General features: G+C 41.0%; 1 protein-coding gene across 1 annotated transcript in view; it reads left to right on the top strand.

Annotated features, from left to right (window-relative positions):
* The window catches only part of CYREN (cell cycle regulator of NHEJ), a 47,253-nt gene extending 24,754 nt beyond the window's left edge, over positions 1-22,499 (top strand). The window contains exons 2-4 of the mRNA XM_069227944.1: positions 3,579-3,704; positions 14,229-14,304; positions 21,931-22,499. Of these exons, the coding sequence (XP_069084045.1) occupies positions 3,583-3,704; positions 14,229-14,304; positions 21,931-22,170 (438 nt within the window). The 5' untranslated portion in view covers positions 3,579-3,582 and the 3' untranslated portion in view covers positions 22,171-22,499. The remainder of the gene's footprint in view (positions 1-3,578; positions 3,705-14,228; positions 14,305-21,930) is intronic.
* Positions 22,500-23,089: the final 590 nt, after the last annotated feature.

The raw sequence follows: 23,089 nt of genomic DNA, 5'->3' as shown, positions 1-23,089 counted from the left end.
ACTAGGACACCTACAGATTGAAAATGAAGATGCACAAAACAAGGAAGCATGCCTTCTTCATCTATGCAAACATAATCTAGAAAGATCTTTTTTGTACACACCAGGACTGCCAAAACCATGCTTCAATTTAGGAAAGAACTGAAGACACATCTCTTTACAGAACATAAGATATGATGCAGTAACAGTCCACTTTCTTTCTCAAAAATCAGGTACGGCTCCAACCACACGCTAACTGTGTCTTTGCTTTGGACTATACAGTACTCTGCTGACTTTCGGCTACATTTGGGCTATATAAATACCATATACATAAATACATTCATACTATGTACATACATACCTATGTAGTTAAAAGAACCATCATCTAAATGCTGAGACAGATGCTGAATGAAGGTTTCGTTGTAGACCTTTTCTTTTTATAGGATACCGAGACAATCAGTGACCATTCACATGAAGACGTAAACATGCACAGGATTTGAGATGTTCTCTTGATTAAGCTCTTTTGGCTCAATTGTGCGCAACTATGAACAAAACACATATCAGCTGAGTGTAATTAATAATCTTTTAAGAAATGGTGTCTGTTTATTTATTGAAAAAAATGGTGAATGAAGAATAACTAATGCAGACAAGTAATGCCTACATTGATTGCCGCCAACATATTTATTTCAAGAGCCATGAACAGGATTTTTGAACCTCATTTGTCTCACAAAATGTTAGTGATGTTTTGAAATTCAAGTGCTAAATGCTGTACTTTCCATCCAGATACAATACAAAATATGACATTCACATGTAAAAGGAAATTATTCTGTGACCGCACAAATCAGGTGCCCTTGTCTGGTAATGAGAGACCGTAATCAACCACTGCTGTGGAGGTATGTTTTATTTAAGCTTAAGCTTGAGAGATACGAAGCAGGCAGCTCCCAAGTATGCTCTACCAGACACAGCTGGGGTAATCTTTATATACTGTTTAACTACATTGACATACATTGAAATTGCTGAGTCAGACGTGTGTAGACAGTTGATTTAGTTAGTTAAGCTTTATACAAACACAAACAGGAATCTTACCAAAGCATGAATACATTCTCACAGTGTTAGGACAGGTTCGGTTTCAACATCTGCTGTTATCGTCCATTCTTATGTACTTCTTATCTATCTGCTCCTTCAGTTCTTGGGCATAAAGGGGAAACTAACAAGCGTAAACAGTTCATGGACTTATACCCACCTCTCATCCTGCCACGTGCAGAAGCCAAGGTTCATACAGCTGCATGACTCATGAATTCACAGTGAAAACAAAACATGATTGAACAGTTACTCAGCATCCCATTCATGGTCCTACATTCAAAGGCATTACTTCTAATTTTGTACCATGTAAACTTTGCAATATCAGCCGGATATCTTGATACCACTAATTCATAGAAGCTGTCACAATGCCCTTCATTCGTCATCTAATATGTCTGAAAACAGACACACTTCTACTATAACAGCAGCAAAACAAATATATCGGACCACACATTATCAATAAATGAAAACGTGATCTTATATATACAGTATTAAAGTGCATCACAGCATTTAAGTACAGACTATAAATACACTGAAATGGACAGAAAAGGATGAAGTTACTTGTAATACCACATTTCGAAACTTCCGGGAGCTCTGCTGTTTCCTGTTGAGTTCAAAATCCATAAGAGGCACGCTTTCCCTCATACGCTGTACGAATCTGTCCAGTATAGTGCTGTGATGCTGAATTAAGGCATACTAAGAAGTCCTCAGCGCAGACTCCCGTTGACAGAGGACACCTAATATCAAGTCGATCTGGAGAACAAAGGACTGAGACCATTCAGGGCAAAACAGGAAACCAGTTCCACATGTGGCTTGCAAATGCTCAGAATGGCAAAAGTGTTAGCCGAGGGAATTGATGTTGTGTTAGAGCAGGGCTGGGAGGTCCAAGGAAATTTGGACTTTTGAATAACAAAAGAACAACAATGATGCCTTAGGTAGCCTTCTACTTTCAACTTGTCTTCTTGTGAAGACTCTTGGGGTAGAAACACTCCTGGTTAAGCAGTTGATATCAATATAGCATAAGGCAGCCTTAGGTACTCTTCTACTTTCATTGAGTGGCCTGCAAGATGTTGTTTATTTTCAGTGTGACCAGGGTTGCCCGTGGCCGGGAGCTTTTACCCATCACATCACCAAATGATACCAAAGTTAAAGGCACTTCCTCTCCCCAGATACAATTTAAGTGAGCAAGTTTGGAAGAGTCCCCTTCTGCCAATTCAACAGAAAGAGAATCATTACTCAGAAATCTCCTTTGTAATTTGAAGGACACCACCTCCTATATAAAAAGAAAAGTTTTCTTCATTTAATGTAGTTTGGAGGCGTTAGAGATGAGTTGGCCCAAACATAGGTGAAAGTGGGAAGAAAGGAACAGTAAATATTGAAGTTAGAGGGAAGAGTGATGGCTTATGGTGCGGTTCTGAAGAGAAATTTAGAGAGTGACTGACGTCGAAATGTTGGATATGCAAGGCTGAGGATTATGCAGTTGTCCAATTCAGAGGAGAGAAACACACTGATACTTTGTTTCAAAGTGGAAGTGCTCAACTTGGATTCCTGTGAAGACTCCTGGGGAAGAAAAACTCCTGGTTGAGCTGTTGATATCAATATAGCATACCATTCCACCCTCAATTTCTTATAACCTTATATCACTTTTACCAGATCAGAGTTAATACATAATGTGTTTTTTTTAATTTATTTTTATACAGGGTTACATTTTAGTGAAGCTACTCTTTTGTCCTGAATGGATTCTCACTGAATCTTGACGCATCAAATATTCTTCATACCTTTTAGTACTGCATTCTATATGCATGGAATATGTACGTCAGAAAGGAAAGCATTAGAACTGCAGGTTGCCAAGTATTTCATCATGGATTCTCTGGTGGGGAAAACCCAAATTCAAAACATGCATCCCTCCTGTTCCTGTACTCGCATGGGTTGGTGGCAAGTCACAGGACCAGCTTCCTCATCAAGATTTCTGTGAGAGGCATTTTGCCTACTGGTCTACACCCCATACAATGTCAAAAGGAAGTTTTCGTCCTTTCTCTCTCTTTAATTTGACATCCCTGCTTGATGGTCCTCTGGTCCTGCTCTTTTATCTTCCTTCAAAGGCTCAATGCACATTGGGGAGTGAGAACAAGAGTTTATCTCTGGTTTAAGAAACACAATGGAAAGCAACTACTTTGAGCAAGACAGTACAAGTTAACTAGTTAATTAAATGCTTGGGCAATCTCACTCCTTTCTAGGTTATCCAGCTCAAAACTAAAAATCAAACAGCAGTAAGGTGCCATTGAAAAAAGTGGCCACCGGACTATTTCAGAACTTTTTAACTTAACTTTCACTTTGATCTCTCCTCCATTTTAAAGATTTCAATTAAGTCTCCTTGCATGTCTTTTCTATTGATATTGAACATTAGTATACTGTTTATCACAAGTTGTGTCACTGCAGCTTACATATGCATTGTCTATTTAATTGTTAATCCTTCATGGAGATGCCCTCCTTTTGTTTGCATTTTTCTCTGCTTGTTCTAGTGGGATGGAATTGCCAGAGTCCAAAGCGAAGAAAAGGATGCTTCCTACATGGATGAATGAGACGAAGACTGATGGGAAAGAGTGCCGTTCAAAGCGAGTGAAGAAGAAAAAAAAGCCATTGTTGAGGTATATTTATAGAGGGTAACAGCTTGTTTCATTGTTGCTACAGACAGCATTGTAACCAATATTTTAACATACACTTCACGTGAATTGTGGGTCTGTCCCTTGCTCATGATTGATCGGCTTTCTTGCCCATTTCAGTTCCTAGCTCCTGAGTTGATGGCTTTCTTCCCTACTCACGTGTGTTCTGCTACTGCAGCATTTTTGTTTCAACATCTTCTTTTTGTTGGATGACTGGTATCCATCCACTGATGATGATGTGGAACTATATTTCTCTTTCCTTGTTTCTGGGGCATTTGAGCTTTAGCATCCAATAATAGGCTTGCCTTGCTCCTTCCTCCTTGTTTGTGTTCCCCCCGCCCCCCACTCTCCTTCCTTCCCCAGACATTTTGATATCAAGGGATATAGCTACAATAGTTAAAGCTGTGTGATTTAATGTGTATGAACAAAGTCACAAATGTAAATCAGCCCATGAAGAATGGAAAAACCTTGGGGATATGAATAATCATTAGGTACTATTCCTTCTCCCCGACCCTACAAACAAACATTCAAAAGAAATGGGGCAAGAATGCAGCTTAACTTGTCCCTCTTTTTAATGAAATAATGGCAGAGGTTTCCAGATAGATGGTGTGTTGGCGCAGTTGATATATTGCACGTGCCCCAGAGGGACCTTTACATGTGTGGCATTGTGTGCAGCTGGGCAAAAGGACATTCTGGGCTTCCAGTGCTGCTGCACAGACTATTTCATTGTTTCTTTAGATCTCACTATAGCTAAGACTTTATGATTCTACTAAAATTATATGTATAATATTCTCACATAAAGAGGCTTTCTGTTCGCTTTCTTCATCCACAGTTCTGTTGTCGTGTCATTCAAATTTTGCTTCTGCCCTCTCCAGAATGGGGCAGTGGGTCAGCCTACTTAAGCCACTGGTTAACGTCACTTTGAGTGACATTAAGCTCTTTTATAATGACCGCTTCCATACACAAGGTAGTTTCATTCAGTGTCATTGTTTTTTTTGTTTTTACTTTATAATTACTGTACTGTTGCCTTTGTGTTTTGAGCCTGAGGTGAAAGCAGGATGCTTCATACCAAATGTGAGCACATGCCATATTCCAGCTTTATCAGCTCCTGTCTCATGCCAATGTTGTTATAAATTCCTTTTGAAGTGTCATTGGTTTATCTGACTTCTGGCATTTGACAGCATCCATTTGAAACTGTTTTGAATTAAGTTATCCTCTTTCTACATTGTATGCAGTACACAAGTGGATAATTTTTCAGAACATGTTTATTCTGGACTCAATTTCACAAATAACTCTTTAATAACCAGGAAGAAAACTATCCTTTATCCATTTGAATTTGTAGTACTTGTAACACATATTTAATTGCATTTCCTTCTTTCTTTGTTCCTTTTTTCTTCTTTGTTTCTTTCCTGATTTCATTCATGCTTTCCTGCTTACATTATTGCTTTCATTCCTTCAATTTTTCTTTCTTTACTTCCCTCATGCTTACTTACCATTCCTCCTCTTCTCTTCTTCCCTTCATTTTTCTTTCTTTCCTGCTTTCCTTTTTCCTCCCTTTCTTTGTTTCTGCTCTTCTTGGTCTTCTCTTTTCTTGCTTTTTTTCCTGCTTGATTTGTTTCTCTTCCTTTTATTACCTGCTTGATCTTTCTTGTTTTTTATTCATTCATTTATTTGCTTTCTTTCTTTTTCACCCTTTCCTTTTCTTTCTTTTGCTTTCTTGTCTTTCTCTATTTACCATTCTTTCTTACCTTTGTTTCTGAAGTCCTGTTTTTCCTTCCTTCTTTTTCCTGTCTTACTTTCTCCTTTCTCCTTCTTTTTTCCTTTGTAGTTCCTTCTTTTTTTTATTCCTTCTTTCTTTCCTTTCTCCCCTCTATCTTCTCCTCTTTCTTTATTGAAGACCTTTTGATTTTACTAAAAGTATGTGACATAGGCCCTCATTCTAACTGCGGCGGGCGGCGGTAGCCGCCCGCCATGCGGTAACCGTCATATGGCCGCTCCGCGGTCAAAAGACCGCTGGGGCCATTTCAACTTTCCTGCTGGGCCGGCGGGCGCTAGCCAAGTTAGCGCCCGCCGGCCCAGCGGGAAAGGGGCCTGCAACACTGAAGCCGGCTCCGAGTGGAGCCGGCAGTGTTGCAGGTGTGCGACGGGTGCAGTAGCACCGTCGCGCTTTTCACTGTCTGCTAGGCAGACAGTGAAAAGCAGGCTGGGGCCCTGTTAGGGGGCCCCAGGACACCCGTTCCCGCCATCCTGTTCCTGGCGGTAAAAACCGCCAGAAACAGGGTGGCGGGAAGGGGGTCAGAATCCCCATGGCGGCGCTGCTTGCAGCGCCGCCATGGCGAATTTGGGCAACCGGGGGAAATACGGCGGGAAACCGCCAGACCCGGTTTTCTGACCGCAGCTTTACCGCCGCAGTCAGAATGGCCCAGGAAGCACCGCCAGCCTGTTGGCAGTGCTTCCGTCATCCGCGAACCGCCAGGGTCGGAATGACCCCCATAGTTACTTATAGGAGCTTTCCGCCACACTTCATCCATTTTTCTCTGGTTGTGTCATTATCATTCACATTTTTCTGCAGCCCACCGTAGCAGGCATTAAGGGGCAGTACATAAGCCCACTTCACCCGTTGACTAACATCACTGTGAGTTACTGCATGCAGCCCTTTTACAGGGAGCACATCCACCCAGAAATTAGTTCCAGTGAGTGCCAGGGAGTGCTATGGAAATGTGTGCTTTTTTTTTAGATCAAAATTGTTTTTGTTTCTAGTCCGTGTTTGATTTTTTTTAGATTGACGAGCGCCAGGCAGATCCCAGACAATGAAGATTTGCAAAAACCATGACAAAACAAAAATTGCCAAAAGGCTGGTGGATCATGACAGACCAATTTGCTTTGCCAATGTTTGCTTTCATATGCAGCCATCTCATAAGTAGCCCGGAGAAGCGTTTGGTGGAGTTTGGAAAATGTAGTGGATGCACCCCCCCCCCGCAAATGTATCACTTTTCCTCTGCCCTACTGCTTATTGCCTGTTTGTCTCTCAGTGGATGGCATTGTTGCTTTCCCACAGCTCCTGAGGATGTCTGTTCACCATTGAGTGTTTAGTAACTGCAGGAGTTGGATAGACAGGCTGTAAGAATTGCACTTGTATTTGGCTCTGCCTTCTTGTACACTGGCCGATTCACAAAGGTAAATTTACACATTTACATTTACACATGTGGAAACTTACTCCTGCTCTTTGTAGTAAATTCACACTTTTAGTATTCATCAATTTGGACAACACTACATGCAGACTTATATGTCTTGACCCCTTCAAAAAAGAGGATTGAGCCTGCTAGAACAAGGTTTACAAGTGTGAAGTTACTGATCGTAATTTTACACATGTAGGCGGAGGTCTCTGCCACTGAGGAGGAGATTTCCCACTGGGAAAGAACATGGAAAGGTAATAAAATGTCATAATTATTTCAAAAATATTTTAATGTAAAATAAAAATGTAAGTTAATCTAAAATAATTAACCTACAACTTAAAACAAATGAAATGTAGCAGCTTACAGGGACACAATTCTCCCTACATTGCTGATGACTGGCTCGAAAGTTCCCCCTGACAGACCCTACGTAATCCCTCAAGTGGCTGGGATGTGTGAGGAAGCGGTCAAAAGGGTAATCCAAAAGGCCCCATTCACCCCAGACTTCCCCCATCTGGATACTACAACCCTTCACCACAGTGGAGGAATCGATGTCGCTACAGAGTTGGAAAGCTGGAGGCTGTTTGACATTAGGAGACCTATATCCAGGGAGGCACTTTATAATATACACTGACGCAGTACCCTCATTCGCTTTGCGCTCAGGACAGTTTTTACAGTACCAAAAACTTTCGGCCACAGCTAGCGAGATATGGCCCACATTTCCGGATGTCCCACCTAGCTCCATTACTCTCACACCACTACTGGGTATGGCTGGGGATCGCCGCTTAATTACACACCTGTATCAGGCATTGCGAGATGATCTACCACTGCACCATCTTTGGATCCAAGCCAAATGGTAGGAGTTACAACTAGACCTGCTTACAGATAAAGATTGGGAACACATACATGAGGGGGTCCGCACCGCAAGCACTAATGCAAGATTCAAACGTAGACAATATGAGTTATTCATCAAACCTACCTTTCTTCCACCACACTACGTATAATTTAGCCCACATGCTCCACTAGGTGTCCCCGATGCCAGACCCCAAAAGTGGACTTTGTGCACATGACTTAAGACTGTACTGCCCTCTCCCCCTACTGGACCCAAGTGATGGACAACCTTAATAGAGCCTCGGGATGGACTATACGACTGGAAACACAACAGGTATCCTAGGCCTTATCCCTTCCCCTTCTGGAAAGAAACTCAGTAGAAAGTTTCCTATACTGGGTCTGACATTGGCAAAACATCGAATAGCTATAAAATGGTTAAATCCTTCACCACCTGTATATGGTGGCTGGCAATATTGTTGAATGGGCTACAGCAGAAGAAATCCTAATGAAACATGTACGCACTGATGACAAACTAGCAGATAATCTTATAGTGTGGGCGGCAGTGCTGGCTGACCTTAAGGACTCCTCCTCTGATGCCACTACGGAACATTCAGATAACACTGGACACACTAATGATGTTACTTAAATATATGTTACCCTCTGGGATATGTATTGTGTTCAGTTTTATATGGATGGGCTGCCTAAAGGAGAGGGGTATAAGGGGAATTCAACCTGTTAATATGATCGTATTGGTGAATCATAAGATTTTGTCTCATGAGGTAAAACGTTCTCCGAAATATGTATAGCTTTGAAACATCAGTAAAGATTATTTAAAAAATGGAAATGTTACAGCGCATTACTTCAATAAATTGAATGTTTAATGGACAATTTAATAATATATTGAGTTAATATTTATAGATAATTCAATAAATACAATACATTATATTAATTTATCATTATTTGAAATACTTTAAAAAAAAAGAAATCCCACTATCATTTTTTAAATTTCATTGTGTAGTAAATTTTGCTTAATTTTAATTAATTGCCATTTTTTTATTAAAATATTTATTTTTAAATAAACAAATAAAAATGTATGGAATTTAGGGGAAATCATTTTAAATTGAATGTAAATTTAACACTTAAAAATATGTAATTTCAACTTGAAATAATTTATTTGATTTAATATTGCAATGATGTGTTATTTTAAGTCCCTGTCTCCATAATTTTCTTCGTACTTGTGAGTGGCTATATGTGGTGTGTAACTTACTCCAAAGCTGGGTTGGAGTACATTTACAAGTGTTTTGGGTCCTTTTTGACTGTAGGAATTTGGGGAATTTAGTGCAGTTTGTGAATGGCAATGGACTTAGTGTTTTGTGGGTAGGTGTTTTTTTAATGTCCTTTCCTAAACCCCTTCTTACCCTTCCTTGAGCCCTCCCATTTAATAGTAAGTAGTCCCTGTTTTCCAGCCAACACCTCAGGTTCCTTCAACATTTACTACTAAAACGTTTACCTATATGTGCGAAGACCTCCACAACTCGGGCAGATATCTCTTCATAGTAAAGATAGGAAAGCTGGAAATGGAGGTCTGTGCATATAGGTCTGTAAATAGTATTTTGTAGTACATGAGTCTTACTATTGTAGCACTACTAGACAACACAGTTCACGAATAGGCCTTTCTGTGTCTCTTTGCTAGTGTCGTAGGTTGTTATGCCTCAGACTAAGCCCACTGCCAGAGAAGTCCATAAATATACTTTTATCTGATCAAAAGTAACTGGCTTAATGCCTTTATAATTAAATGTTTTGGTAGTGCCAGAGAGACCCCACGTTGTAGTCACCATACATATCTTAAGTTCTGCAAATGAAAAATACATGAAAATAGTATGTTAATAGAGACACATCCTCTCAAGATATCTGCAGCCTCAAAACAAAATACGGCAGGTGATCTAGCGGCCAGTGAAGGACTTCTCTGACCCCTACCTCTGAGCAAAAGAAGCTGAACAGACCCCATCCGCATCAAACACTGGGAATAAAAATGAATGAAATCAATTGAAATTAGCAATGACAGATGCTTCTGGAATTTTGTGTCAGCTGGCCCTGAGAATTGACCTACAATTTGTGTTAAAAAGGCAGTTTAGGAACTTACATCTCTAGCTTAGGATCTCTAGCTTACACTGAAACTGGTTGACTCATCATGATTACTACCTTTTTCTTGTGTATAGATGGTTTCCACAATGACACCTGTAAAACATTTACCAGTTATTGGCCCTTACAAATTAAGAAACAGTTCTCCAGTCTTATCGTCGGTGATAATCAGGTATTTATTGTTCACTTAGGTCTTTTGTGCTGTTCTTGTAGAAGGAGGAGGCTCATACGATTGTGGGGGTGCTCATTAAATCCTTGTTTTTAAGAAGGAAGATATACACGAGCAAGGGCATTTCAGCTTAATGGCTTTGCTGTCATCCTGTGGAAAGATTGTATCTGGGTTTAATGGGAGAAGTTTGGATAGCTGAAACAGTAGCCAAGACAATCTTCTGTTGGCAAAAACAGGTTTTAAAAAGGGGGCCCTAAAATATACAATGTGGTATTGTTGGTAACCCTAGTACTAACTTGTGGCATGGGTGGGGCAGTATCGCTTCTCTTCATTCTGCATTAATAGACTCCATAAGTCTGGTATTGCTGTAGCATGAGGCGGGACTGTGCCACTTTTATTCATTCTTCATTAGTGGACTTCACAAGTATCTCTCATAAAAAGTTGTCTGTAGAGAAAGATGCAGGATTGGGGAGCACCCCATAGGCTGAGTTTAAGTGATCTTTATTACTATGTGTATTTTTGACAGTGTGAAAATGAGTTCCCTTTTTCAGTCCCACTAGTAGTCTGATAGCCTCATTCTCTTTGTGGTGATTAATTTGCTAGTGTTTTTTGTAATTCCAATAAAGATATCTTGGGCGAATCAGATGGAAACTTTGGTATCATCTGCACACAACTGGAAGCTTGCTTGCTTGTCTTCAGAAAAAGGTCAGAGGGACATTTAGAGGTGGAAGTATGATTGACTCACAACAGTTGAAGATGACCAAGGTTCCCGGAGCCAGGAATATCATGAATGGTGTCTTTTATTTGTCATAATAATGTCTAACAGTCCTTAGCAAGAAAATTATGAGTGTAGCTCACAGACTTGCCCCTGGATTGATTTATGGGTTTAACTTTGGTTAGGGCAAAATAGACCCAATTTTGACCCTAGAAAAGCATTAGCATGAAGACTGCTCCTTGGGTTAGGATCATTTGTGCCTGTTGAGCCTAGAGCTATTGGGGTTTACCACAGTCCCATTGAGATTCAACTCTCTCACCCCCATACCCCCGTGTTTATGGATACATTATACACAGGTGGAATGAGGTGAAACAGATTTACCATTCTCCCTTCAATTAAGAATGCCTTTAGATATGGGTCACAGATCCCTCTTGTGCCTTCAGGTTTAATTGAATTAGTCATATAAATTAGAGTACACTGTTCCAAACTATTCTAACATCCTAGGAGACCTGGAGAAGAGGTTTAATTCTTATGGTTTTGGTCCTGATGAAGCGTCAATGGATCCGGATGGACCGTAAGGACGCGAAACATGTTGACCTTGGTTTAGAGGCACTATATCATTTATAGTCCCCTTAGGTTCGTTGTTTTTGAAAGTTACTGAGCATTACACTCTAGTGTTACTTTCACGCATTTTTTAATCTTGGTCTTCATCCTCCTTATACTGATTAAAATGATGATGTGTTGGTGATGAATAACCAAGTTTATACACATTTTTCTGTTCTCTCCAACCTATGCAGGCAGCCATGCTTAGATAGTAGAACCCATCAGTTACTATCAGAACAGCATGGCGTAGAGCCCCCCTCGGGGAGCCCGTCAGGCGTTGCAGCGCTGGCTGGGCGAGGAGCATCTCCTGATGATGATGCCAGTCATCCATTGTGATGCTTGAGGGCTCTTGCTCCTGAGACTCCAGGTCTCCTAGGATGTTAGAATAGTTTGGAACAGTGTACTCTAATTTATATGACTATTATTGGGAGACTGTACACTGGACCATATAACCTCCCGGTCCCTCCCCTCCCCCTTTTTTTCAGATTAATTGAATTAGTCCCTGTTGACACTATAGATGAGGAACGACTGTAAGTCATAAATTAAAGATTTTTAATTACAGGCGTTTTTTATGATTGTGATGATCTCAGCACATGATAATACCATCACATGATACAGTGTATGTATTGTCTAATGGAAGAAACAGAAAAACATTTCTCAATTTGTATTCATTTTCTTATGTACTACCAATTTTCCAGTGCATTTACTTTTTCAGGAGCATGTGTTCAACCCACATACCTCTTAGTTATTTTGTGGCTCATAGATTGTGGCTCATAAGTAGACAGGGAAGCTAGGCTGTGAACTTCATCTCTCACTGTGAATCTCCCTTGTTCTGGTTATCTACCTCTTAGTGAGAATGTTGAAATAGAGAAGAGCTGAGCGCTGTGAAAGACACTCTCGGTGAAGATAGTTCACCAGTCAAGGCACTAAGGGCATAGAGAACAAATCAGCGTGCTTTGACTAACCATTCATTTTCTAGGGCTTACATCAAACAAAGAGGGATGAAAATGATCAAACAGATGATTGCTACTGTACATCGTGTGCTTAATATTAACTCCTCATCATGTATGGCAATAACATTCTCAGTGCCTGCAAGAACTGAAGTATGCATTCATATTTTGGACTTAGGACAAAGAATAATGCCTTAGTAAGATCTTTAACTGGCATGAGCTTTATATGGCCATCAGAGGAGGGCTAGATTACACCAACTGTATTATGATAGTAGCTTCTCTAGAGAAGAATTTAAGAGGTATTTCTGTGCTGCAGTGTGTACTAGACTTTGACTGATCTGTTGGTTCCTGCAGTAAAGAAATCCTGTTGTTCTGTCTGTGAGATGTGCAAGCTGGGGCAGGATCAGCTATACTTGGATGTAACTGTAAATGCAGGGAGTCAAAGAAAATATGTTTTCCACTATGCATACAGCCTTTTCTTTGTGGGGGCTTGGGTTGACGTCCTCTTTAATAAGAGATCTTAGAGTTTGCCATAATGAAATGTAAATACGTTCTCCATACCATGTGCTAGAGCGTGGGGGGGATGCTGGAGGGTGACTTAGTAGTTTGTGGTCTAGTGATGGCTGCAGTAAGATTGTAATTGAGCATGAAAGTATGAGATACTGAAGGAAACTAAGTAGTGCAGAAAAGATCACACCTATAAACACTTGTTCTGATATATAGAGAACTCTATGTTCCTTTAACTTTTTAAGCTGCTCCTATTAATAAATGATGTCATAAATGAAGTTCATCCCCAATATATGTATGAACAGAACTTTAGTGGCTTGTTTGACAGTTTAATTTTAAATAGTAAACAATCACAAGTGCAGCAGATTGAATTACAGAACATTTTAGGAAGTCTTGTTGGAGAGAGACCTTGTATTCTGAAGCATTCTCCACTTAAATGTGAGTGTAATGGCAGAGTATTATTTTCTTGGTAGAGGGGGGTTGGGAAAGGCAGATTGTGTTTAGGGCTCAGACAATTCTACTTTCAGGTCATGAATTTTGAAATACCTCTGCAAATACCCGTGCTCAAGAGCAAACAAATGCCATCTCGGTAAAGATTTTCAGACGGGCCTATTTGAAAAAAAGTACCACCTTTGAAATAACGCTGTGGTCGGAGCATCTTTGCTACCTTAGATGATCTAGCACAGAGCTGTTGTCAGTTTTGTGTTGGATAACCCTACATATAGTTCGATCTGCAAGCCACATTGGTTAAATGCTAACCACTGAGGTAAATATTATTCTTGAACATTATTAGTAACAAAGGTTCAGTGTTCTTTAATTTATGTGACAGTACAATAGCAACTGGCCCCCTATGTTACACCACGAGCCAGTCCTGGCATTTTAGCCAACAGTATTCTGCATTCTTTGACTTGCTTACTCTATATTTAAAATATTGAAAGTACAAGTCCTACATCTCAACAACTTATCACGAATTACATTGTTCTGCATGGCTGGTACACATAACAAATGTTCACATTTAGAACAGATCTTTTTTTACAAGTTTGTGTAACCCTGAGATTTTATTACATCCGGGTGCACCACATCTTCTAATGAGTCGGGAAAGTTGGGAGTATCCAGGTGTTTTAAATATGTGGTGACTTTGAATTTGGAATTGGGTCAAGGAGTTAAACATCACCTATGATGTATTTTAAAGATCACAAGTTGAATTTCATCAAGGTAAACTCTACCTTCCATCCTCCGAGGCTGGTAAATTGACTACCATTAAATATAAAACCTGTCATTTTCACCACTTGTAAACGGCAGAGATCCAATATGCAGCACTCTACAAAGTAAACAAGTTACTAATATATTGCTGGTGGTTTTTTTTTTCTTTGTGTAATTTGACCATTTTTCTGCCATTTTCTCACCTCTTGAAAACAGGTCTCCGAAGAAGCAGGTGGTGTATTGTATGAACGAAGCGGAACTGGTGGAGGTAGCACTGGAAGTTCTAAACAGGGTAAGTGGCTGCTCTGACCTAAGCTTGGTGGAAAATCAAAATACTTGTGGGGTGTATGTTTTCAATATGTGGTTATATGTGTTCATCTGAAAAAATGAAATAAGTTCTTTGGTTAGAATGTAATAACAGTAATCAAAGTACACCAAAGATCTCCAAGAAACTTTACTCTCTAACATATTTGCACAGTCTGGGTATTTTCATTAAATTCATAAGCATTAGAATACATATCCACCTTTTTACGTTCCCAGGATTGTGACAGCTCGTGGCTTCCTAAAGGTAACAGGGCAGTTTATTTCTTTAATTAACATTAACACTTTGAAAAACCTGTTCACCATCCAAAATTGTTTCACTCTATAAATTTAAATGGGATTACCATCAAAAAATACTCAAGCTGTTCGTCCTTGCAGCCCTAAAAGGCTGATGAATATGTATCTATGTATAAACAGCGAAGGATGAATAAAGGTTTGTAGCGTTGCACGATTTCTAATAAACAGTTCAAAAAAACGTTTGGCACTACTCTATTACAAAACCACGGCTTTCTTTTGCACACAAGAAAGGAAGGCTTGACTGCCTTTGCCAACGCTTGTTTAAAATATTTTTGGAATTTTTGAGTTACTGGGCCTAAACAGTGGCAGTTTGGACTGTTTACCACTTGTGTCCTGGGGTCCATCCAAGTATGGCACTGCAAACTGGCCAAGTGCACCCCTACCACTCTAGGCACAGCCAGGACAAACAGTTCAAGGGGGTAGTGTGAGAGACAGAGACTCAGAACTCAAGCAGCCAAACCATAGGTGCAGTAAGCAAAAGTCCAGTTCATTGCTTTTCTCACATGAGAAGTACTTTATTCACACCAGAATGTTAGCATGATACATAGAGAATGAGCACTCGTGGAATGCACGCTCCAGCTACCATGGGGTTCACTACACAGAGTAAGGGGAAGCCTCAGACTTCAGCGTAGGAGCAGGCTCACTGTGACAGAGGAGCAGTTTTATTGTAATCGTTGACATGTAGATGGGCCCGTAATCCTTGACTGGACAGTTCTTGTAAGCGGGGTTGCAATTAGCTTTCAAAGTCCCGCCAAAATCGGTTTCGCCAAATGAAAGGCAAGTCTCTCAAGCGTTAACAGCCATAAACAAACATTGCACGCATAGAGGCAACATTTATTTTTTACTTTTTGTCTTATAAGAAAATTGCTTTAAAAAACGTAATGGAGCTGTGTTACTTCTGTGGTGCTTTCAATTTAGCTCTATTTCAAAGGAGAAAATAAAAGTCAATGTTCAAGGCATTTTGGTTGCTTGGATGGCGAAGGTGAGTCCATTCAGGGTGACCCCCTTCAAATAAGGGAGTCTGCCTCTGCCTGTATCTCTCTGTGCTTTTTGTATCTTTGGTCATGTATTTATACCCATTTTTATTTACGCCTGACTCTGTCTACTTGTGCGAGAGTCTATGTACATACTTGTGTATGTGTGTCTTTGTCAAGGTGTATGAGTGCATCTTTCTGCATGTGTGTTTATATTTTGGAACGTATAACATATGCTGCTGCGTAAATTACAGTGTGATTACGTAAAGGTAGTTTTATTTTGTATACTTAGATGTAAATCAAGGTTTGTGCCTGCTAATATATTTTATATGACAATTTCTTAACACCACTAACAGGCGGCACTGTAAAGCTCCCTATCATGTTGTGCGAAGTTGAAGAGCTTTGGCTCAATATTGGGTTGCCTTTGTGGAAGAGCAGTAGAGTGCACATTGGTTGTAGTGGATGAGGATTCACACAACCTCAATGGAACATCAAGCCCAAATCCAGCTGGCAACAAAAAAAGAAGAATGTAAAAAACAATTCACAAGGCCATCCATGCCATACAAACATGACTTGTGTACCAAGAGGCCCTGCTGATTGTGGCCACAACAAGTAAGTGGCAATAAAGTATCAAAGCCATCTGTGTACTGGAAAACAAAATAGATAATACATGTGTAGGTAATTGAAGTCTTAGTTTAAAAATATAGTAAAGTATTTAAATCACTTTTTATTTATTTTCAAGATTGGTTGGTGGACAAAGTGGTCTTCAGGTTTATACAAGATACAAAGAACCACAGATAGATGCAATGGCTAGACAGCCCTACAGCGTGGACATACTCTAGACTAATGTTTATGCTAAAGGAAACGATAATTATGAATCAAATTGTTCCCCAGATTTAGATAGATCCTTATCTTTAAAATAAAAGGTAAATATGTACTGAAATCTGAGAAAATCACACATTAGGAAGAGATATATCTAGTAAAAGCAATTATTACATTTAGATATTAATGGAAGACCGAGAACACCACCAATAAGGTAGGTGAAACGGATGACACATTTCAGCAGTGTTTAAGGAACTGTATTGAGTATTCATTGCCTCTTAAGAGGCAAAAGAGTAATAAACACGCTAGGGTAATCCTTGGTTTACAGAGTAATTTAAAAGGTAGGGTTAAAAGTAAAACAAGAATGAATAAGATGGAGGAAAGACTGATGGAAAACACTTTAAAATGAGATTTAAGGAGGCCCATTGAAAATATTAAAAGCCTTATTTAAGGCAAAGACCAGTTATTTTGGCGGTTGACGTACTCCAAAGCTGGGCTGGAATTATTTTTGTAGTTGCATTAGGGACGCTGAAAATTTCCCAAATTACTTGTTCCAGGTAGTGAACACTTGGCTAACCAAGAATGTACAACGGGACAAACACCTAACCCTGTGAGTTCTGTGACAATCTATCTCCTTGTTATATAAATAAAATTGAATATATGCTGTATAGAAAAATATTGAAAAGGAAAAAAATTCGGGGGAAAAAAAAGCACAAATCTTTACCGATGTAATTGAGGAAAATAAGGAGCAGTATTTAATTAATAGTCTCCCTCAGGTTTTCGAATCCGATGCAGAGACGTTATTTAAACTAAAATCTTGCTCTCCGATAAGAATCGGTCGGCCACAAACTATGACAGATTTATCTCAAATACCGACCCCTTTTATTACATCTCCCCAGTATGCCTTTCAGTGAAGAAATTGTTCCAGATAGCTGGAAAGCTTTGGTGAAAAATCCTTTACTTAAGAAACCAAGGAGCATATTTAGCAAATATCCATACAATGCCAAGGAGCAAGCTACCTTTCTGCACCGTGCTGCATGAAAAGGAGAGGGCAGGGATGTGCCGTATTTAACATTATACACTGCATTTCTGCTGTTTGCGCTGGCGCACAAACTGCTGCCTAACATCAAAGCAGGTACCCTTGCACCATGGTGCAAGGGTGCATGCATTGCAGGCAGGATTATTTTTGTACAGGAAGGAATATCTTCCTGCACAACTACAATTCTCGGAGGCTTTTTCCTCTCTCTACGGGTGTTGCAAACTGCAGCACATGTACAAAGCGGAAAAAACTAGGAGAAATAAGCATATTTTGGAAGAGGTGCCTTCCCTCACACCATTGCACTAATGATCTTGTCTTTTTAACTCAGCACGCGCTCTTGACTTTTGGTACTACTGGCGCTTGCGGAGGCATTGGTACAAACAACATTAAGTAACTGGTCTAGTCTTTTGTGTAAAAGCGCGAGGCACGCGCTTTGGGCACGGTCTGTGATTGACGTTAGAGGAGTCAGGGGCCCCCACGCTATCAGTTTGATGTTCTAATAGTTTCATTTCAGTGCGAAGGTTGCGCTCATATATACGCTCACTCACTGCCTCCATTACTTTTGGCTTGGAGCATTGGTGAAGCCATGCACTGCCAGACTTTGTGACCGGCACCACTTTAAGGTATTTATTTGCGGCAGATGCATTTTGTTTTAAGTTGCAATGATAGATATGGCTTGTTGATTCATTTGGCTTACTCACATTTCCTGCCTTTGTAGAATACAGTGATTCGTCTTGCTACTTGGCCATACTAATGAGGACGCAACTGATATTGCTTGTATTTTCGTGCATGAGCTTTGTGCAGTGTCTCACACTGGTCACTTCATGTCTACAGTCTGTTTGGAATCAGATTGCATGGCATTGTAGCCTATATGGATTGTGTTTGCACACTTTACCCACATGCATGGCTGTTTGCTTTGAATGTTTTTGTACCTACATTACTTCATCGCACATGATGATTTCAGGATTGTCACAGCCTGTTTGCTCTGGACTTTGGCGTTTTTACTTTATGCAGTTGTTTGTTGTTTTTCTGAATGGACTCATACACCACCCAGTCACTTGCCTTAGCCTCATTATAGACAGCAGCATGATCTTATGTACACCATATGTTGTGTGCATTTTTCTTCACACTTTTATGACCCCCTGACGATCCTTCATTGGCACTATCTTCAGCATGCCCCGCAGTCAGGCATTTCTTTGTGGATTCATCCTCACGATTAATTGTATGGGTCTTCTCTTCCTTCTCCGTCTATTTAGAGAGTGACAGTCATTATCTTTGAGACTTTTTGGTCTAGATTGATCTGGTTAGGTAGGAAAGTTTAGTCTTCCACCTACCTAATATCTTGTTGAATAGATGTAGACCGATTGGCTGTGTACTTCACTCTGTAGGTTGCTACCAGTTCTTTGTCCTGATGAAGACCCCAGATGATTGGTCTTGAAGGGGGTAGAAACGGTGGTCTTGAAGGGGGTAGAAACGTTGACACTTTATGGGCTTACCCCTATCTTTAATTAAAGGCCCTCCAAAATGAAACGCCCAAATTATTGGGTTGCTATTGATTAATTTGGGTATCCTGTGGGTATTTGCCCATTGTACATACTGTAAATACTTATTGTTTTTGTATCCTTTCTTTTATTTTGTACGGCACACTGTATGGCATTTACACTGCGCTGTCACTTGGAGCAACTACGTTTGACTATATTATGATAATTATTTATCTTCATTTGATGATTAAAATATAAAATCGACAATCCTCATTTATGTGGAGCTTTGGTAAATTTTTGATAAGATTGACCCATTAACTGAGAATTTTATTTAGTTCATTCGTACTAAGACACAGGCAAGGCCATTCATGGGCTGAACTGCAAGACAACAAACCAAACATAGAGGAGAAACAGATAAGTTTAAAGCAATGTGCCATGAGCAGGTTCAAGCCAAGTGGCAATAGGAAGCAGAATTAGGAGCCACCAACACCAAAGGATAAAAGGAAATGAGGTAGCAAAAAGCCCCAACATAAATAAATGCAAGAGCGGGCAAAGCCCACTCAGGAAAAAACAACCCCCAAATCTCCAAGGCCAGTAGGCAGCACCCTGGGAAAACCTGTACAAAAGTTGGCGAAAATATGTACCAACCAGAAAAAGGACACTCAGTGCACCCAATGCACCAAGCCACAGATGCAAGGGGGAACCATGACTACAGAGCAAACACTAGAGACCCCCCTAAGCAAAGACCAGCAGGAAATGCCATACCACAGCTAAAGCTTACAAGGAATAATGGCACAAGACAAAAGAGGTGCATAACCTCCAAAAGACAAGGGACTTAATTGGCTCAACCTTGGACAGGGTCACCAACCATCAAGCCCATAGAGAGCAAAGAGGGATAGAAGGTATAAACCTACACAGCTGATCGGTGGCTCATGCCAAAGAAACCCGAGCAACCCAGTCTCTCCAGGAGCAAGACCCAGCTGATTCTCAGAACTTCCTCCATTCCTGCAAGACAATTCCAAAATGGAGGGGAGAAAACAAAGGGGTGGGCCAAAGAAGCAGCCGGGTCCCACACAAGGCCAGCACACTTGGGCCTTTGCTGGTCTAAACAGGAAGAAAAATACACCCAAGAAGGGGAGCTTAACTATGTCCACACCCCTCTCCTAAGCCACAGTACCTTATGCAGAAACTGTTGAAAAAAACACAAAACAAAAATTCAAAGGAAGGAGAAGAGTAAGGTACATTAGCCGAGCGAGACAACCAGGAATTGTGAGTGTCCCCCAACATGACAGGGCGCAAGCATCCCATCCTTTACAAGGCTCAGTTCTAACATGGAGGATAGGAGATAGCCCACCACCAACCCCTATGTCTAGGTAATTGGTTGGAGGGCAAGCCCAACCAATCAAAGCACCAGCCCAGATAAGAGTTATAAAAGATAATCCACCAGGACAGCACCCAACAGCAAATATAAAATGAGCAACAAGGTGCATAGAGGCACCAAAGGCCACAAGGTTCAAAGCCCACAGGTCAAACAGAAAGGGAAGGTGAGCACATCCAGAGGAATCCAAGTTGGTAGAAGTAATCCAAACCAAAACAGTACAAAAGTGCAAGGATGGTGCAAAATTCAGCTCCTACCCTAGAGCCCACAAAATCCTCCATCACAAAAAGGAGTCAGGAGATCTAGTAGGTAGGCTACAACTATCTGCATCAAAGTCAGAGGGAAGCCAGGGTGAATGTGAGGTGGCTCTTTCCTCTTGGTGCTCCCTCCTCATATATACAGATCCTACATAAAAGACAGAGGCCCTCCTTTTAACCCTGGTGGTCTTTTGACCGCTAGGGTTAATGTGGCGGTATCACGGCCAACAGGCTGGCGGTATACTGCCACAATACCACTCATACCAGCCAGGGCAGTATGAACCGCCGGGCCGGAGATGTGCATCTCCGACCTGGCGGTCCACACATGACTGCCAGCAGTATAATGAGCCAGCCTACCGCCATGGTTTTTACAGCAGTACTACCGCCACTACCGCCACGAAAACCATGGCGGTAGGGTTTCCGCTGACAGGGAATTCCTTTCCTGTCACTGGTAGAAGGCTCCCCCACCCCCCCTAGAATCCCACCATCCCCCCTTCCCCGCAATCATGCACACACACAACGCATGCACCACCACATCCATACACGCAATCACTCACACATGCTCACACGCATACACACTGACATGCACTCACCGTAACATTCATACACGCATTCACTCACATGCATACAACCATGGATACACCACAACACTCACACACAACACCCCCCACCCTTCACCCCCCTTCCCCTTATGGATGCCTGACTTACCTTGTCCGGCGAGGTGGTCGTCCAGCAGGGAACGGGAAGGGGCGCTGCTACCGCCAGCAGTGCCCCGCCAACAGAACACTGCCAGGCTGTCTTTTTGATGAAAATATGGCTGGTGGCATCCTACTGGTGGGGCGGTGCTGGTGGTAGCACCGCCCAGGCGCCTTCACTGCCAGCATGGCTACTGCCGGATTTCTGGAAATCGGGAGGTAGCCATATTATGGTGGTCTTCTGGCTCCCTTGGCATCAGCGGTTTCCTGAGTAAACCGCCGATCTCATAATGAGGGCCAAAATGCCACAACTCATGATGATTGATACTCCAATCTCTGAATTGCTGTCCTGTGGGCTGATACAAATTATGAATCAGGGAGACAAAACGGGTGGATTCTTGGTAGAGGTGATCCATCGTAGGTTAAACGTGAGGATGTTCAGGACAGACCCCCTAATGTAAGAACTGGGATGAGGAAGAGAAAAGGAGGGAATGCGTTTAGATATTCAAACGTGTTAGAATAATATGGAACAGGCCCAAACAGATTCTTTAATACATTTCCTACTCCTTATCAAATTCATGTGCTAATGTAGGTTTTCTTCCTGCAAAGTCTCATAACATGTGTCATCATCTGTATTTCTTTCTTTGGTTTCAGAGCTATAAGAAGGAAGATACTGTTGAGAACATGTTGAAAGTAGAGAGTGATTCAGACAGCCCATCAGTGCCGGCTGAGTTGCAGGAGTCATCTCGAACAACTAAGGACACCACACATCGCCCTATTGAGAACAGTCCAAGCAGCCCTTTGGAATCAGATCTACAGGACTTCGGAAGCAGAGACCCATTGGATGAAGATGATGATCCACTGAAATTTGTTAGAGAAATTTTCTTTAACTGACAAACTGGTACATGGACAGATGTAGACACTCTTGGATTGCCTGATGTTCAAGACAGAAGTTCAGATTTAACCTTGCTGCAGAGTATTATCGGTTGTGCCCTTCACTTGCATGACAAAACTTTGCATGTGCTATGGAGGGCCTTCTAGTGGGATCTTCACCCAGGAATAAGATCATGGCTGTTTTCACATTGATAACATACACCCCCAAGGGATGTGATGGTTATTATCTGAAATGAACTGTCTTGTTTCAATACAAAAATACAGTAGTGCATGGCTGAATGCGTATTTGTATCAGTGCGTATAATATATATAGAATTGCATTCGAGAAACTGGTAGTAATATGGTTCATTCTATCTGCTACGTTTACATCCAGATCCTGTACAATTCAAACTTGTTTATAATCATTGCCGCAAGGCTACCAGAGAGCTTTATACACCACTTTGTGAAGACATGGGGCAGGCAGGTAGCTAATGCAGCACACTGCTTTGTTACGTGCACAAGAGTACTACTAAGTTCTAGCCTCACATGGAAGAAAGGAACTTGGAGCTCCTGCCGCAAGTGTTAATACATTCACAACCATGTCCAAGCCCCATAACCTATGCACCTTCTGGACCTCCTTCTCGTAATTCCCACACCATTTCCTTTATTTGATTTGATTCACTTGTCCTTGCGCTCCACAGGGCGCATCCTTAGCACATGCTTGCAGTTAAATTATTTTCATTTTTTACTGGGTGCTTCGTACCAGCCCGATGGCACCCTTCACTGAAATTCTGCACTCCTAATGAAAAGCAAATAGAAAAAATAAGCTGTATAATGAGAAGGCGCTTTTATTTCCCTAACACTATACCTATTTTAATATAGAACATTTACTAGATCATACCTAATGCCAGCCGTCACAACTAGACTTAAGTCTCACAAA

Source organism: Pleurodeles waltl, chromosome 4_1, assembly GCF_031143425.1.
Source record: "Pleurodeles waltl isolate 20211129_DDA chromosome 4_1, aPleWal1.hap1.20221129, whole genome shotgun sequence".
Taxonomy (NCBI): Eukaryota; Metazoa; Chordata; class Amphibia; order Caudata; family Salamandridae; genus Pleurodeles; species Pleurodeles waltl.
Note: the sequence above shows the minus strand (reverse complement) of the source record. Positions and strands in the feature narration are given on the sequence as shown.